The sequence below is a fragment of the Nicotiana tomentosiformis genome, chromosome 10 (genome assembly GCF_000390325.3).
Source record: "Nicotiana tomentosiformis chromosome 10, ASM39032v3, whole genome shotgun sequence".
Classification (NCBI taxonomy): Eukaryota; Viridiplantae; Streptophyta; class Magnoliopsida; order Solanales; family Solanaceae; genus Nicotiana; species Nicotiana tomentosiformis.
Window position 1 is genome coordinate 3,488,103 of NC_090821.1, and position 17,035 is coordinate 3,505,137.

Genomic DNA, 17,035 nt, shown 5'->3' on the forward strand with positions numbered 1-17,035 from the left:
TTAAAATGGAGGAAGTATTCAGTATAATCCCATATAGTAGGATCTTGGGAGGGTGGTATGAATACAGACCTTACCACCATATCCTTGTGGAAATAGAGAGTCTTGCTCAAGAAGCACCAAACTTCACTTATTGCATCAAAAGTGGGTCATACACATATAATAACAATAACTATTAAATAAATTCTTCGGGTTGCCCAGTTGGTTTGGAGGGCGGTCATCTATACATATGACCTAGGATCGATTCCCCCCCCCCCCCCCCCCCCCAATACCTTCTGGGTTGAGCATGTCGTACATGATTTGCCTAGTGCGGTTTACATCCCTTGTGTGGTTTGCAGGCTATTACCCAGGGGGAGGTTTCCCCAATGCGCACAAAGTGCTCATCAGAGGTTGAAGCGGCTGCGAGTTTCCCCTCTTACCAAAAAAAAAAAAAAACTATTAAGCCTCAATTTCAGACATGTCGGGGTTTGTTATAAATCGTATATGAAACGTAGAGAGTGCTCTTTCAATGTGGAAAAAATAGGATATTCTAGAGAGTGCTCTTTCAATAACCAACAACTGAAGGCTATCAAGGAAAAGAGTTCTATTTCATATTCAAAGAATGATCAATTTTTGTCTTAAAGCAGGGGCTCAAATACCAGCGTCTTCATTGATCAACATTAATAAGAATAGCAGTATTATATTATAGATATAAGTTAGCTTCTTTTACTTACATCATTTCTGTCAGAAGCTTAAGCCAAGTATTGTTTTCAAGGAAACTGCTCCTGACAAAGAAGTATTTGCTTATCTAATGGACAAATCTGTCATCATTTATCACTACAGGAGAAAATATTTCTGTCACTGTGACTGTGTACAGTTATAGATGCTTGCTGCTGCACTGCTTCATCACCTCAGCAGCAGGGTATCTTAGAGAAGTCTCAATCAATATCCTTTCTACACAAAAGTCACAGGTACAAGTACTGGAAAATGGAGACCAGGTTGAAGCACCTGAATAACCATGACTGCTAGCATTGAATAATGAGTCACTAGTACAAGCAATAATGCAGATACCTGAATCTGATCACTTCACAAATACTGGTGTGCTCTTGAACTTTTTGACATGTATTGTGCAGAGAAAGGAACCTGTTAATACAGAGACACCACTGTGTGTCAGCAACCATCATTGATCTAACTTCACTTTAAACAAGAATAGGTAATCCGTAAATTTAAGGTGTAAATGACTTCTCCGGACAACTTTAGAGAGCAACTTATGTATTTTCCCATGAATTTATGTGAGTTTGCAGGTAAGATTATATACCTCTACATTTAAGTTGTGTCAACAAAGAGTGGCTTGCCATTCTTTGGTAGATATTACTAGTAATAAACAATCCGGATGTGGAGACAATCTTGAAGCAGGTTGTTTGTTTTTGTTTTGGAATAGTAACTCTATTTTAGTATCTACGCCGAGGCACTGGATAGATAATAGAAACTAATAGATATTTCGTGCATTGTCTATTATCCGTTTTATAAATCACTTGATGCTTTCTGTGGATCCAACTTAATAAGAAGGAATATATCCTTACTTGTGTGAGGGAACTCATGAAGCCGGGATATCATTTCTGTACAAATTGTGTCACAAGCCAACGAACCTATTCAAGAAAATTCAGCAAAAGCAGGCTTGCGTTATTCTTCTAGACAAAAATCAATAAAATAGGGGCATAGATCTTTTTCTCCTTGAAAATTGGTGAACTAAATCAACACTTACAATGTTATTACGTGGATCTCGCCAATAAAATCCTTGAATTAGAATCACAGCTATATTTGATGTTATGAGAATAAAGATACTAAGAGAATGCTTTCCCATCCACTCAAGAATAAACATCAAGCGCCTCCAACCATAAATGTCCACCTAAAGTTCATAAGATTCACACGACTGTTAAATGAATTTTAAATCAGAATGATAGCAATAGGTGATGATTATATTAAGCCAAAGAGATACCGGAGAGAGGGTTTTATTTTCAAAACTTACCAGCATATATAGCAAACAGAATGTGATTCCAGCAGCAGCTGAGGTTACCAGCAAATAACTTATCGTGTATAACGATTTGTTTAATGGCACGCCTGAAAGGAAAAGAAATTAATCTCACATTTCATAGTGACTAGAATCATATTTTTCTTGAATCGAATTGATAATTTCCTACATTGATTAAGGGAATCAGCACAACTAGAGCATGAACTAATCTTATATTCTTAGGGAAGGGAGATCTAAAATATGGTAAAGTTAAAGACAGAGAGTATATATCGTAAATTGGAAACCAAAGGTTTCTGGTTTGTCTATGATAGTCCAGGTGATTATGCATTAGTATCTAAAAGTAAGAAAGACATACCTATGAAAGCAAGGAACAAACCAACTACAAGAAGTGCAAGTGAGAGGACGGACCAACTGCATAGCCGTTCTTTATGATCCTGAAACAGTCATATAAATTACATCTATCAGTGACATATCTGGCATTAAGGTACTCTGGATCATTCTCTGTAGCTAAATATACACCACCGAACAGTAGTGACAGATTTCCCTTCATTCTGAAATCATGATATTCTCCTATATAGCTAATTTACTAGTGATAACCAATTACCACAGGACCAATAAGATTCTAAAAGCATAATCATCTAACACAACTCTTGTAGTACTTCTTTCCAGAAAACTCTTTTAGGAAACCAGCACTTACGTAGATCAATATATTTCACTGATAAAGCCATCTAATCGGAACCAACACAAAGTAAAATCATTTCTTGAGAGCTTAAAGCATTTCCACGACTTCTCCTGAAATAACCTTTCCTAACATTTCCAAAGCTTGGGACAAAAAAATAGAGCACCTAACAGAGGTAAATCAGTCAGCTAGCATTACCACATGGCTTACCTGAAATTTAACAAGTATGTGACCGTATTGGAGTCCAATGATGCATGCAGCAGCAGCTGTTAGTGAACTGCAAAAAAGATTACCAACGGTAAAAGGTGTTAAGCAACAAAGTAGATAATTCATGAAATGAAGAACATGATATTACTAAATAAGTAGTACAATTCATGAGAGAATCCAAGGGTGAAGAATAATGATGGATTTGTTACCTCAAAATGCCTTCAGGATCAAAAGGGGCATGACACCAAGAAGGCATAGTCGAGGAAGCTCTAGTATTGTTGGATCCATAGCATTCCTATGAACAATAATACTAGTCACGAGGGATTAACTGTGAGGTCTGGATATAAGAGTTCCAGCTTTGCAGTCCAGTACAAAGTTACCTTCATATTTCTATATACAGGTTTTGCATAGAGGTGATCCATTCCAAGAATATAGCGATCAATCATTCCAGCAGAATTACATGCCGGTCCAAAATCACCTCTAACAGAACATTTTACCTGAAAGTGGCGCCAAAAGTTAACATCTTATATTACATATATTACTGATAGAAAAAGTGCTCTAACTCAATTGGGAAGAGTACTGATCACACACAAAGCAGTGATGACTGGTAATAGTCATTTTTAAAGCTTCTATAGGATAACAACTGATGAAAAGAGTTTTCGATTATGAGCAAGTCCTTTACATGCTGAATAAAAGGTAGAGAAATATTACTATTATCACTCAAAGCAGTAACGACTGATCACACCCTATTGAATTCTTAATGTTTTTGCTTGGAGCCCCTGGAATTGTTTCCAGAATCTAGTTCAGATTAAGGGGAAAAGAAAAGCAAACAGCTGCTAACCTCATAAATGCTGCTGCCAGTTGACCGCGGCACACTGAATTGCCAATCAGGTACATACAAACCATATAACAACCCACTATGTATAGCAGACAATAGGAACACGATACCCCTACAAATGAAGTAAAATGTTATATAAAACTATAAACAAAGATAACCATATAGGACAATCAACAATACTACAAAATATGAACATCTTTAACAAGAATATGCCAATATCATTGCAGTTGGACTCATATTAGTTTTCCAATTAAAACTTACAAAATTCTTCTGTTTTGCCTGCTCAATCTACTGGTTAATAGCCAATGAGCCTGGTCCAGATAGTTAGGTTGAGACCTCGTACCAATATGTCATGGGTTTGACTTCCACCAGCAACGAGCACAGATGTTTATCAAATTTAGAAGAGATCAATCCCCTACTTATGAGAAGTTGGTTCTTTCATAATGGTTAAATGAAGTTCCTAGTAATGATAATATGATGTATTTATGGTTCCATTAAGTTGTGGTCATCTGCTTGTTACTAAGATTTTGTTCTCAGCACAATATGAATAGTTAAAGCTCTTGGTTTATCTAAATGTATGCCATTTATCAAAAGGAATATAAAATCAATTTGTTAAGATATTTGGTCTATTTTTTCAGTTTTCAAAGCAATACCTTCACGATGATGAAACAGAAGATATATGTATTACTCCTAACAATTGCACAATCAAAAAAGTTATCCACATTAGTTTTACAGACTAAACATGCACCTGAAAATCAGGGATTTAGTCATCTTACCATTGCCAAATATAATTGCTGAGAATGGTGACTCTTTTCATCCATTGACATGGAAACCATATCTCGCACAAAGCTGCTACAATATATCCAACAGCTATCCTCTGGATAAATGAAAAGAAATGTATAATATTCTGAACCAGAAATTGATATGAACGGGTTACATGCATAAGTTCTTTATTCTGCGCCTATTTATTGACCATCTAGTGATTAGAAATGCTTCTAAACATGACGATCTCTTAATAAAGATCAGGGAAACCAGGTTAGGACGTTTCTCTCGGAGAATCAGCATGACTGGCAATGCTAGTGAAACTGAAACGGTACTTCTCTTGTAGCTATTCTATTCATCTGATACTACAGTGGCAGAATAGTCGTAAACATAGTATCAGTTGTACCTGCAAGATTCCCATCCATCGCATTTTTTCGATATCTACACCATAGGTCAAACCAGTTATCCCATGCAAGTAACCCCCTGAAACGAAGCAAACGTGGAATTAGTAATTCTCCAACAGCATTCAAGTATAGATATGTCATACAAGAAAACGACATGCTTCGAACGAAATCAGAAGACAATAGAAAAGGTCATCAAGAGCAAAACAGGAAAGCCCTCCAGGCGTAAAGTAAAAAAGAATCCAACAATTTGAATTCTAGCGAAAAAGCATATATTAGAAAATGTTTTCTGTTATGTTACTTGGTAACCTACAAGGCTACAATCTTCAATTTTGACTTTCTTCCGGTGATGCTTTATCTCTCAGGAATTTAACTACAGTATCTTCACTCTGAACATTGTCTACTCATCAGGCTTAACTTGAATGTAAAACATCAAGCTGATGCCTAATTATGCCCCAGTAACATTATGTGTATCTGTGTGTTGTCACATGTTTTAATTATGTACATTCTTGTCGATTAAGCATCTCTCTTTCACTTGATGTTTGACGTCCATCGTGGAAGGCTTTTAAAGGGGCAATTTCTCAAGAAGAAAAAACGTGTCATCATTGAGCTTCGTTTTGCTTGTTAGAACCAGGAGTAGTATTTTATCTAGTTGTGCCACAAATTTAGAACGCACTCATTTGCCATAATATAAGAAGAGTGGAAGATCCATTTTGAAAGACATATACAGGCTTGTACTCGTAGTGAATTATAATATTCATTTTACAAATTCCAGTGAGCAAAATTACCTTGCAGGAAAACACCAAGGAGAAATAGTTTCAATGTCCTAATCACAACTTTCAAGGTTGTCCTTGTTCTGTCTACAACTATCTGCAGTTTCGAAAGAGGAAAAAGTTCAGCCTGTGCCAAGGTAAACAATCACCTGATGACAGGCATAATATGATCTTATTCAGATGATTTAGTTAACTGGATATTGCCAGCACAGGGGATAGGATATCACCCATGCAATTCCGGGAACAATGTGTCATAATTCATAAGCCTATAATTTTAATAATGATAAGGTTTATGTCCACGATTTTATCTGAAGATCAAAGTATAGATACCTTATTTACAATTGCCAGGGAAACTCCAACAACAAAGAGGAAGAAAGGCATTACAAAGTCTGCCAAGCGGACACCATTCCACGGGGAATGAGCAATGCTTGGGAAAACAGAACCAGCATAATCCACAAGCATCATAAGCTGAGTGCAGCAAACAAATTAAAGTCAAAAGTTGAGAAGTGGAGAAATTTCTACTAGGAAAAAGGAAAAGAGAAGAACTTACTCTTGTAAATAGAAAATCCGTTAAACGTGTGCAACAAGATCTCACTGATGTGGAGTATGGTTAGTTAAAATGCTAAAGACACTACACATTCAATCCAAAACCTTAAAGTACGGGGTTGAGTAGTTCAAGATCTTCATAAACCACTTGGAATACCATTCACATTTAGGGATGCCTGCAAGTAAGTGGTGTCATTATAAGCACGAATTGGTTAGGGAATTTCGGGAGATGGCCATATCTTTTTTAAGAATGTGGTATCGAGGTTCGACTTGAGAGATTGTTTCGAAATAAGATACTTGAGTTGACCCTTTTGTGAACTACAGCCAGGGGAGGATGAGATAGAAAAGGGAATCAAAATGTTCCGTTAATAAAGTGATGGCTTTCATGAGCACCATGCTAAATATCTCTACCATTTTCTTCTCTTCAACTTTGGCCAATATGAGTGCACATTAGTACTTGCAGTTTAACAGGGGACTTTCCATCTTGTTGGCAGTGTATTGTCTTCGACTCTCATGAAAGTACATTGATGCGATGGTATTCTACTCCCACTGGCTGCTAACTTAATCAATGTAGAACGAAACTCCACTAATTCACTGCTTACGCGTGCTCAATATCGAGAACTGAGCGAGTGGAATTGTGTGCTACATGATAACCCCCCCACAGCATTCCTAGAGCTGCATACCCACATGCCTTCGTATCCGAAAGAAAACTAAGCACACTCTTCAACATATTTAGTAGTTGCTAACTCTTTCAATCTTAAACAACTTGGGATAAAATGAAGTGCCAAGGGAAAACAAAACTAAAAATTCACGTCTCTTTTTTTCAGTAGTTTTCTCGACAGCCAATAAGAACGTATAAAGCGGAAAAAGACACAAAGCAAAGGTACGAACTAAACTAACGTCAGGCCCCGATATTCCCGAGAAGTTAAAAGAAGGAAAATCTTTCAATCTGCCTAAATCATAACATGCATATGAAATTCGCAAGATCAATATATCCAAAAGGGTTTTTTTAGAAAGGAAAATGAATTTTGAGTTGACAGCTTTATCACAAATTCAAAGTGCATAAATTACAATATCATAGCTTCCTACTATAAGACAAGTTTGAATTTGGTTCAAGTGCTTATTGATTATCTCTCTTCGTAAAGTAAAAAAAAAACATTTGAAGGTTATTCTAGGCCTAATCTAAATAGGTTCTCTCATAATTAAACAAACTCTGTTCCAGAAACGTAAAAAAAGAAAAGAAAAAGAAGTCCTTACAAAAACGCAAAGGCCTCTAAAAACATCGAGAGAAACAACACGAGCAGAAGCTGTACTTTTCCTTTCAGTTCCTTCACTTTCACGCACCACTTCGTTATCGTCGCTTCGTAATAATGGCTGATTTTCTGCCATTTTTTAGCTGCCAACTCACTCCACTTCCCCAAGTATATATGAAACTGCACCTCTTTTGTTAGTGTTAGAGACGCAAAGGTACGGTTCAGGATTTTAAGGCTGTGAGTTGTATGTATAAATAATACTATAGTATAAAATTTAAATTAAGGATAATGGATTTGATCGAACTCAACTGACAACAGATTGGAGTTTGGTTGAAGAAACGAAGAGAGAGAGAGAGAGAGAGAGAAGGGACATATGGTTTATGCTTGTTTGATGCGTTTGAACTTGAGGGTGGGGACTTGTCATTGGTGAAAATCATCACTTTATATTCTAATTTTGACCAATCATTTTTCATTTAATGTCCATTTTCACTCATTTCTCTCCCTCAATTTCATCGAATAATTCATACTCCCGTTTTAACTCTTTTCACGTCCACTTAAAAATACAAAGGTATACTTTACTAAGCTATTCTTATTAAATACTTTTAAAAATTGGGCAGTATTAAAAAGAGTTGCTACAATAACACCAACAAACCAGTGAAATCACACAAATAAAGTCTGAGAGAGTAAAGTGTACGCAAACCTTACTCTTACTTTATAACGAAAGAAAAGAGCTACAACTCCTTAATAATAAGGTATAGTTGAAAATAATTAATAAATTTAATCTTGAAATCCTAAAGTAACAGTTATTTTGGAATAAATTGTTTGAGCTAAGCGATAGTTCAAATGGGACGGAGAGAGTACTAACTTGTCTCATCTTCCTGAAAATGATTTAATTTTAAATTTTTTATTTTAACATTAATGAAATAAATTTATAATTAAATAAATATCTACGACTTACAATAAATAATACATTTGAAAAGTCTTTCTTTCTTAAATATTCTGTTTAGACAACACGCCAGAGAGTAATTGGTTATAAAATCTCCTTAATAACTTTCCATTACTTTATACTTCGGTATACTCCCCGAGTCTAACCAAACAAATTGATTAACCTTTCTTTTTAAGCAAAACATTCACCAGACAGTCATTGTTACAAATTCTAATCCAGTTAATGAGTTGGGTTTGTTCTTTCTTCTACTCCTATTATTAGTTTGTTGAAACAAAAGTCTCCACAAAAGGAACAAAAAGAAAAAGATGCTATTATAATTTGTACTTATTTTATTTTATTTGATAGCTTTGAAAGACAATTCCTAGTCCAACAAATTGACTCTTGTACATTACACTGGACAAGGACGGATTTCTTTTCCGAAAGGTTATCATGGTTTGCGTCATTTTTTCTTCTTCCTTTCCATTTTCTTTCTTTAGTTTGTGACACATCAATAATACTATTATGTATGGACAGGTAAATCAAATATATACAAAATATCAAAATATTTTTTTTTTAAATGTCTTTTTATTTTCTCTCCTTGTTAAAATATTAACTTTTCCACCAAGTTGATATCCAACAGATCATGTCATTAAGGATGAAATATAGATGCTAATATTAAGTAATTTTCAAGAGAAAAATATGTTACTATTCCTTTTTTTGGACAAGCTAAAAAGGGAAGTGTCATATAAAGTAGGATTGGCAAGGTATTTTCTTTTTCCTATTCAATCTCTTTTACTTTGTAGAATGTTTGCATTCCCCTTAGAACGAGATACGGTGGCACCGCTATATGATAATGAAACCAGCAAAAAACATTAACACTGCAAAAAGTGATGCCTCAACTGATGTACAATAGAGTTGTAACTCACAAGTTATAGCAGATGATGGCCAAATTGGAAAAGAAAAAGATACTTGGAACTGTCTATATCAGTTTCATCCTTTAGAAGCATATCACATTTCAGATGTGATGAAATAAGATAAACAACACATGGGAACTTGAATGTTCATCAAAAAGCATATACTCCTACATTTCAGATCTGATGAAATAGGATAAACAAAACATGGGAACTTGAATAGGTTCATCAAATCTATGACCTGTTTAAGAGAGTTGCTTTGAGCTTTTTAAGAAAGAATGCATCACATATACATTAAGTAGCTATAGTGGTGATCAAGCTACTTGATTCTTAAACAATCACGGCCGCTGAAGTAGAAGGAAAATGGAGACATAATGGCATGAAGATAGTCACTGAATAAGGCTACAGTAATATAAGACCTAGCCAATCTCCTGCCACAGCCGGGTAATGTTGCTAGCAGAATCCATAACGATCATGGAAACCGTCACATAATAGGAACGGAGAAGACAGTCTAACAAATAATCCCGCTACACCCAAGTAAAAATGTGCAGCCGGAGAAAAGAAATTCTCGCAAATAATACATAAGGCTCAAACTTATTGTATGTGACTCCTATCCATGACAAGCCTCGTCTGTTCTCCTTATGGACATGTTTGCCAAAAACCATCACCATATCGCCACCAAAATGGACTTCTCCATCTCTTAGTCACACTCAAACTCACAAACTGAGTCTGTCTGACACATTAGGCTTCAAGGACAATGGAGATCAATTACCAACATGATTTTATCTTCAATTTCAATTTAGGACACAAGAAACCATGGCATAAAAGGCAAAAGAGGTTCAACTGTCTCCCTTCAACTGACAAAGTCAAAGATCCGAGAAACAACAGTCACATATTTACTAATATAAAAGATTGTTTATAACATCTACTAAGATATTGCAAATCTATCAGCAGAATATTGACGCCGCTTAACAGACTCGAATTCACTCGAAGGCCCAGGCATTCTCTCTCCTGACTTCTTCCTCTTCGTCAGGAGTGAAGTCATTCTTAATGTTGAATGTCTTACGGATCTCCTCCGGGGTCTTCCCTTTGATCATGTCTGCAACTGTCTGGCATGTCAGATCAAGCAAGCTCTTTATGTTCAAATAGTTGGCAGCCTGTAAAAAGATAAGAACAAACAATTTACTGCAACTGCAATGTAAACTTAACCTCTAAAAGCACTCAACAAAAAAAAGGTAATACCCAAATCTCTATACAGGTAAGTTGAGAGAACTAGATATTAGATGGGATGCTCCTTGTAACTCATCAACTAGCAAATATAATAGCAATAATTAAAAGGAAATGTAAGACCAATATAAAAGGAAACACATAAAAGAAATTGTCAGCCACTCAACAGTCAACAGGATTCAAAAGGCAAGCAAGAACTCAGGGAGTGGAACAGAGAGGGATATCAAACATGTAAACAAACCGTGCTACAGGAATGTCCAAACTAACACTTGTTTCCTGAAAGGTAACAAACTAAGTATGACTACAAGTTCTACAGGTATTACAGACTAGTAGACACTGACATGTCCGCGCGAGTGGATCTAGCTTCAAGTTTATCCTTATAGTCTTAAGCATCCAAATTTCTTAATCTGAATATTAAATAAAAGAATATTGGGTAGTTAATTTATACAAATACGAGCTCAGAACAGTCAAATGCCAGTACCAATAACCGATAACAGTTCAGAAAATACTGGATAAACCGTAGAAACAGTAAATCAATAATGTCAAGTACAGCTCGTTCTCATTTCAGGAATTTAGACATGCTTTCAAGTATAACAGCTTAAAACCCAACACGGATAAAGCAGGTCAATTGCCAGTTAGCATGAGGACAGTATATCTCTATGCCTACATGTCAAGTATACACGTAAATCAACACTATCACAATGGATCCATCGATAGTATTTACACTTAGCACTATACGGGTGCCTGGCATTACTGCCATCAAGCACATATATAAAACACTATGCATGCGCCCATTGCTGGCATGACAGCCTTCGGCAGAGCAGATCCTGCCCAAGCGCCTATTATAATCACTTAGCCCAATAATGAGGCCAAGTGCATGCGTCGCCACAAAATGGTAACACTCAGCCCAATATGGGCCTGGTGTACGCGTCACCTCATAATCAGTACCAAACCGGCTCTAAGGCTCAAACATATCTTCTTTACACTTACAAGCATATCTTCTTACCCATTGTTTTAGAATGAGCCATGGAAATTATTCACTATAATAATACACTTTTAAGTTTTAACTAAGCAAACATGAAAAAAGGGAGAAGAAGACTACCAGAAATAAGAGACTATCAAAAGAAGCGGTCAAAATTTATTTCATTAGTTCAAACGCATCAAATAACACCTAAAAACCAACTGCAGTTAGTTGCATACCGCAACAGAGTGACTACGTATTGAAATGTCATGGACTTGAATAAGGCGGAATGATGTAGATGACCTTGCCTAGTTTGGGATTGAAGCATAGCTGATTGATTATATTTATACAATACATATTACCCATGAAGCTTATACAGGTGCAGACTAGAGTAGAAGCTCACCCTATGAAAATTGAGGCAGCAAATAAATGCCAAGGCGGAATGATGTAGACGACCTTGCCTAGTTTGGGATTGAAGCATAGTTGATTGATTATATTTATACAATATATATTACCCATGAAGCTTATACAGGTGCAGACTAGAGTAGAAGCTAAGCCTGCAGCAAATAAATGCCAAGAACACAGGCAATGGAAGCCAAAAGTAGAAGGTGCATCAACAACAACAAATATGCCTCTGCCCCAAACAGCTTGAAATCGGCTATATGAATCCTCAGTGACCACGTTACTCCATTTAAATCATCTCGTGCCAATATTTATGCAAATAATGAATGTGCATTAACAAACTTCTATAAATCCACACATAAACAAAAATATCAAAAATTGCAAAGCTGATGACACAAATCTAATACTGATAGTTTACACAACTACCAATCCACAAGGCCCAAACAAAAAAGTAAGGAAACAATCAAGCCAAATAACACTCCAACAATTTTCATTTATAAGGAACTATTACTAGAGGAGCCACATAGTTCTCTTTCCCTACAAACTTTTCATGGATTTAAGTTATATATACTGACGACAACAACAACGACGACCCAGTAAAATCCTACTGGTGGGGTTTGGGAAGGTTGGTGTGTACGCAGACCTTACCCCTACCCCGAGGGAGTAGAGGAAACAACCTCGGCTCAAGAAGATGAAAAGAGACAATATCAGTACCACCAACAGATACCATAGGAATAATAACAGCATCATAAAAATCAGAAAATAAATGAAACGCAAAAGCGATATCCATTAAATAGACCCGGTACTATAAAAAACGAAAGGTACAAAGTAGAAAAAGACTCAACTACCTACTAACCTACAACCCTAATACTCGACCTCCACAGCTTTCTATCAAGGGCCATGTCCTCGGAAATCTGAAGCCTCGCCATGTCCTTCCTGATCACCTCTCCCCAATACTTCTTATGACGTCCTATATCTCTACTCGTGCCTTCCAAAACCAGCTGCTCACACCTTCTTACCGGAGCATCTGGGCTTCTCCTCTGTACGTGCCTGAACTATCTAAGCCTCGCTGTCATGTCCTCGAAAATCTGAAGCCTCGCCATGTCCTGACCGATTACCTATCCTCAATACTTTTTAGGCCGCCATCTACTTCTTCTCGTGCCTTCCAAAGCCAGTCGCTCACACCTCCTTACCGGAACATCTGGGCTTCTCCTATGTACGTGCCCAAACCATATGAGCCTCGCTTCCCACATCTTGTCATCAATGAGAGCCACGCTCACCTTCTCCCGAATATCATCATTCCTAATCTTATTCATCCTAGTGTGCCTGCACATCCACCTCAACATCCTCATTTCTGCTACTTTCATCTTCTCGATACGTGAGCTCTTAAAAGGCCAACACTCAACCCCATACATCATGGCCGGTCTAACCACCGCTCTATAAAACCTATCTTTGAGTATCGGTGGCACTCTCTTTCACACAGGACTCCGGATACTTACCTCCACTTCATCTACCGCACCCCAATACGGAGTGTGACATCCTCGTCGATCTCCCCTCCCCACGGGATAACCGACCCAAAGTACTTGAAACTAACTCTACTTGGGATGACCTGTGATTCATGCCTCACATATACGCCCGCTTCCCTCGGCTCAACGCTAACTTGCACTCCAGGTATGCCGTCTTATAGCTTGAAACCCTTAGACAGGGGTTTGTCTCCAAACCCCCAGCCTCTCGTTAACACCGGCTCGCATCTCATCAATCACAACTATGTCGTCGGCAAATAACATACACCATGGCACCTCCCCTTGAATATGGTGTGTTAGTGCGTCCATCGCCGGGGCAAACAAGAAAGGGCTGAGCGCAAAACCAGGAAACCGGCATACCTTTTGCCTCCAAACATCTCCAGATAACCTCTTTAAAGACCGTGATAAAGATTTTTTACACTATCAGTGAACATTAAACTATTGATAGCAGTTTAGCTGCTAGTTACCAATTTTATCAGATTACTAATAAATGTTTATCAAGAGATTTACATGTAATTACCTAATAAGTGACCATCAGTGCATATAACTTAAAACTCTTTCTTCATACATATTTAAAATGACTTATAAGTACCTATTCAACGGATTTAACGGTCTTACTCAGAACCCTAGATGAATTAAGTAAGATACACATAATAATCTTCACGAAATTCAAAAATTAGTATAAACAGCAGTATCAAAATAAAGAGATACAGACCAGGATGAGATCGAAGAGGGTACTCTGGTCAACTTTGACAAAGTCAGCATCGAAAGCCTTGAGATCGTCCTCGACGGACTTATCTTCCGTCTTAGAGGCGGCGTCCACGTGGCGCTTGCAGTACTCAATCACCTTAGCTAAGATCTTGCTCGTCACGTTAGGTAAAGGGATGCTGGTGTCGGCGCAGTCGTCTTCGATCATATGCTTGATTGTCTGCGACTCTACGGCAACTGACTCTTCTACCTCGAAGGTTTCGCCGTCGGAACTCTTCAATACGATCATCTTCATTTTTCAGTAAAGAGGAATTGTGAATTGGAAAACGAATTTACAATCCCTAACAACACTCGGACGAAGCGAATAGAGCCGAGAGAAAGAGAATGCTACAGCTAATGATAGGGGCACCTTTTATATAAGGTTTACGGGTCAGGCTAAGATCCGTGAATAATTGAGAAATGGGAAAATTATAAAATTGGGATTTGGGAAGCCTTTTTCGGGGGATTAAAATGTTACTCCATTCCCAATCCCATTTGCCAAGTGATGAGGGTCAACTTGCAAACCACTTTTTAAAAAAAAAGGGTATGCAAAAAAACAAATTAATATATGTATATACATGTAATAAATTCCACATATTTCAAACCTGCTGACTCAAAAATGTACTGGAATTACTAAATTATTTTAATAAAAAAAATTCAAAATTATTTAAGCATCACAAAAAGTTACTAGACTAATTTTTGTAATAAAATATCACTCAATTTTGCTTAAATATCACATAAAATTATTGTCATAACTGCTGTGATTTTGCTTTTATTGAGGCAAGGGTATACCAAAAACAGTTTCTCTATCTTCACCATGTAAGGTAAGGTCTGCATATATACTACTCTTCTCAAACCCCATTTGTGAAAATATAATGGGTATATTGTTATTTTTGTATCACATAAAATCACTAGATTATTGAACTCACAAATTCAATAATTTGTAACCAAAAAGTTGCAATAGAATCAACTATGAACTTGCACAATGTATACGGTCGAAATAGATTTTGGCCTTCCGTACGTTTGTTCGAGCTCGAATGGTAAGCGATCGAAGTGAGAGCTTGAGACGAGTTCCGAGGATAGTACATACAAGCCTCGAGCTCCAAGAGCGATCGAGGAATCAGCTCGATATCATTATCGAGCCCATGACCAAATCGAATCGCAAGGCAAGAAGAAGCCGTTGAAACCGCACTAGAGGAGAGAATCTTGGTAGGAATCGAGGAAGCGACAATTTATCATGGGTTCTCCACTATGTATTTATTATTATTATAAATAAAGTAACATCCCCCTACTATAAAGAGGGGGAATCCTTGTAAGCAGAGGGGACATTATAAGAACAGACTACTTCTATTTATTGAATAATAAATCTCTTAAGTTTTTTTACTCAACACACTCACTCTTCTAGTTCAATAATTTATATCTCATTTTTACAGCCAAGAATCCAAACATTTCCACTTCTACGTACGATTTATGTCAGGCTATATCACATATCCTTAGAACTACTTATAAATTCAACAGTATCTGATTTTTCGGGTAAACAATTTGGTACCCACCATGGGTCTAAGGATAACAGTGGTTGTTTGATACAAATCCGCAATACGCACCAGTTTACAACTCTGAATCAGCAATGGCAAACCCTCAATTCATGGCTTTACCTATCGACCATGAAGCCGGCCTTCAGGATGAAACCAACAACTTGATACCCAGGGCCGGAAGGCCACTTAACGATGTCACTAAAGCTCGAGTCGAAGTACCACTAGACGTCAATTCACAAGTGGCTCTTGAGGCGAACCAACGTTCCGAACCGGAAAAAAGTATTCAGGGCGGTACTCGATCCTTAGCTCGAGACGCCCATAATGTGGAGGAGATCGGAGTCAGCTTACGGATGATCTTCGAGATGTTACAAGCCCAGCAAATAGCGATAGCTCAGTTGTAGAGCCAAACTCAAGTACAAAGCAGGCCGGAGCCCGATCCGCTTCGGGAAATCACCCACAGAACGGAGCCAGCCATAGTGAAGTCAAATGAGTAAGAATCGGGGACTACTCCCAAAATTACCAAATTGCTCGAGGAACTCACAAAACGAGTCAAAGCCAACGATTAAAAAATAGAAACATATAATTCCAGGGTCGATCAGATCCCGGGAGCTCCACCAATGATAAAAGGGTTGGATTCGAAGAAATTCATCCAAAAGTCTTTTCCCTCGAGTGCAGCCCCAAAACCAATCCCCAAAAAATTTTGTATGCCCGAAATTCCCAAATACAACGGTACGACCGATCCCAACGAACACGTCACCTCTTACACGTGTGCCATCAAGGGTAACGATCTGAAATACAATGAGATCGAATCCGTGTTATTGAAAAAATTCGGAGAGACCCTCTCGAAGGGAGCGATGATTTGGTATCATAATTTGCCCCTAAATTCCATTGATTCTTTTGCCATGTTAGCGGACCCTTTGTAAAGGCGCATGCTGGTGCCATAAAGGTTGCAACAAGGAAATCAGACCTCTTCAAAATAAAGCAAAACGGTAATGGAATGCTGAGGGGGTTCGTGTCCCGATTTCAAATAGAACGCATGGAATTGCCACCGGTCACAGACGACTGGGCCGTCCAAGCTTTCACCCTAGGGTTGAATGAGCAAAGTTCAATAGCATCACGTCGGCTGAAGCAAAATTTAATCGAGTATCCAGTAATGACTTGGGCAGATGTGCACAACCGATATCAGTCAAAAATCAGGGTCAAAGACGACCAGTTGCCTTCCAGATCCATGCACCAGAACAGGGCAGCTATCAAAAACCAGAGGGATATCGACAGAGAACAAAGATCGAACAGAGACCGATATCAACCGTATGCCACAAATCAAATGAACAATGGCT

The 17,035-nt window shown here is 37.7% G+C and overlaps 2 protein-coding genes across 4 annotated transcripts; both read right to left on the reverse strand.

Moving 5' to 3' along the window:
* Window positions 1–656: 656 nt before the first annotated feature.
* On the reverse strand, window positions 657–7,877 carry LOC104103487 (uncharacterized). Of its 3 annotated transcripts, XR_011411450.1 has the most exons (15): window positions 7,472–7,877; window positions 5,999–6,136; window positions 5,684–5,765; window positions 4,901–4,977; window positions 4,509–4,609; window positions 3,736–3,844; window positions 3,275–3,391; window positions 3,104–3,189; window positions 2,898–2,964; window positions 2,364–2,442; window positions 2,006–2,097; window positions 1,742–1,885; window positions 1,560–1,625; window positions 1,048–1,119; window positions 657–956 (listed from the first exon to the last, which is right to left on the reverse strand). XR_011411450.1 is itself a non-coding variant. In XM_070187229.1 (14 exons), the coding sequence occupies exons 1-13, from the start codon at window positions 7,601–7,603 to the stop codon at window positions 1,590–1,592; spliced, it is 1,260 nt and encodes a 419-aa protein (XP_070043330.1). In that variant the 5' UTR covers window positions 7,604–7,877; the 3' UTR covers window positions 657–1,119; window positions 1,560–1,589. The 3 variants fall into 3 exon arrangements, 2 of the variants coding, with proteins under 2 accessions (XP_070043330.1, XP_070043331.1); XM_070187229.1 differs by having other exon boundaries at window positions 657–1,119; XM_070187230.1 differs by lacking the exon at window positions 7,472–7,877 and adding an exon at window positions 6,219–7,444 and having other exon boundaries at window positions 657–1,119.
* Window positions 7,878–10,101: 2,224 nt separating this feature from the next.
* LOC104115436 (SKP1-like protein 1A) lies at window positions 10,102–14,667 on the reverse strand. Its single transcript, XM_009626066.4, has 2 exons — window positions 14,132–14,667; window positions 10,102–10,460 (listed from the first exon to the last, which is right to left on the reverse strand). The coding sequence occupies exons 1-2, from the start codon at window positions 14,417–14,419 to the stop codon at window positions 10,287–10,289; spliced, it is 462 nt and encodes a 153-aa protein (XP_009624361.1). The 5' UTR covers window positions 14,420–14,667; the 3' UTR covers window positions 10,102–10,286.
* Between the last annotated feature and the right edge of the window lie 2,368 nt (window positions 14,668–17,035).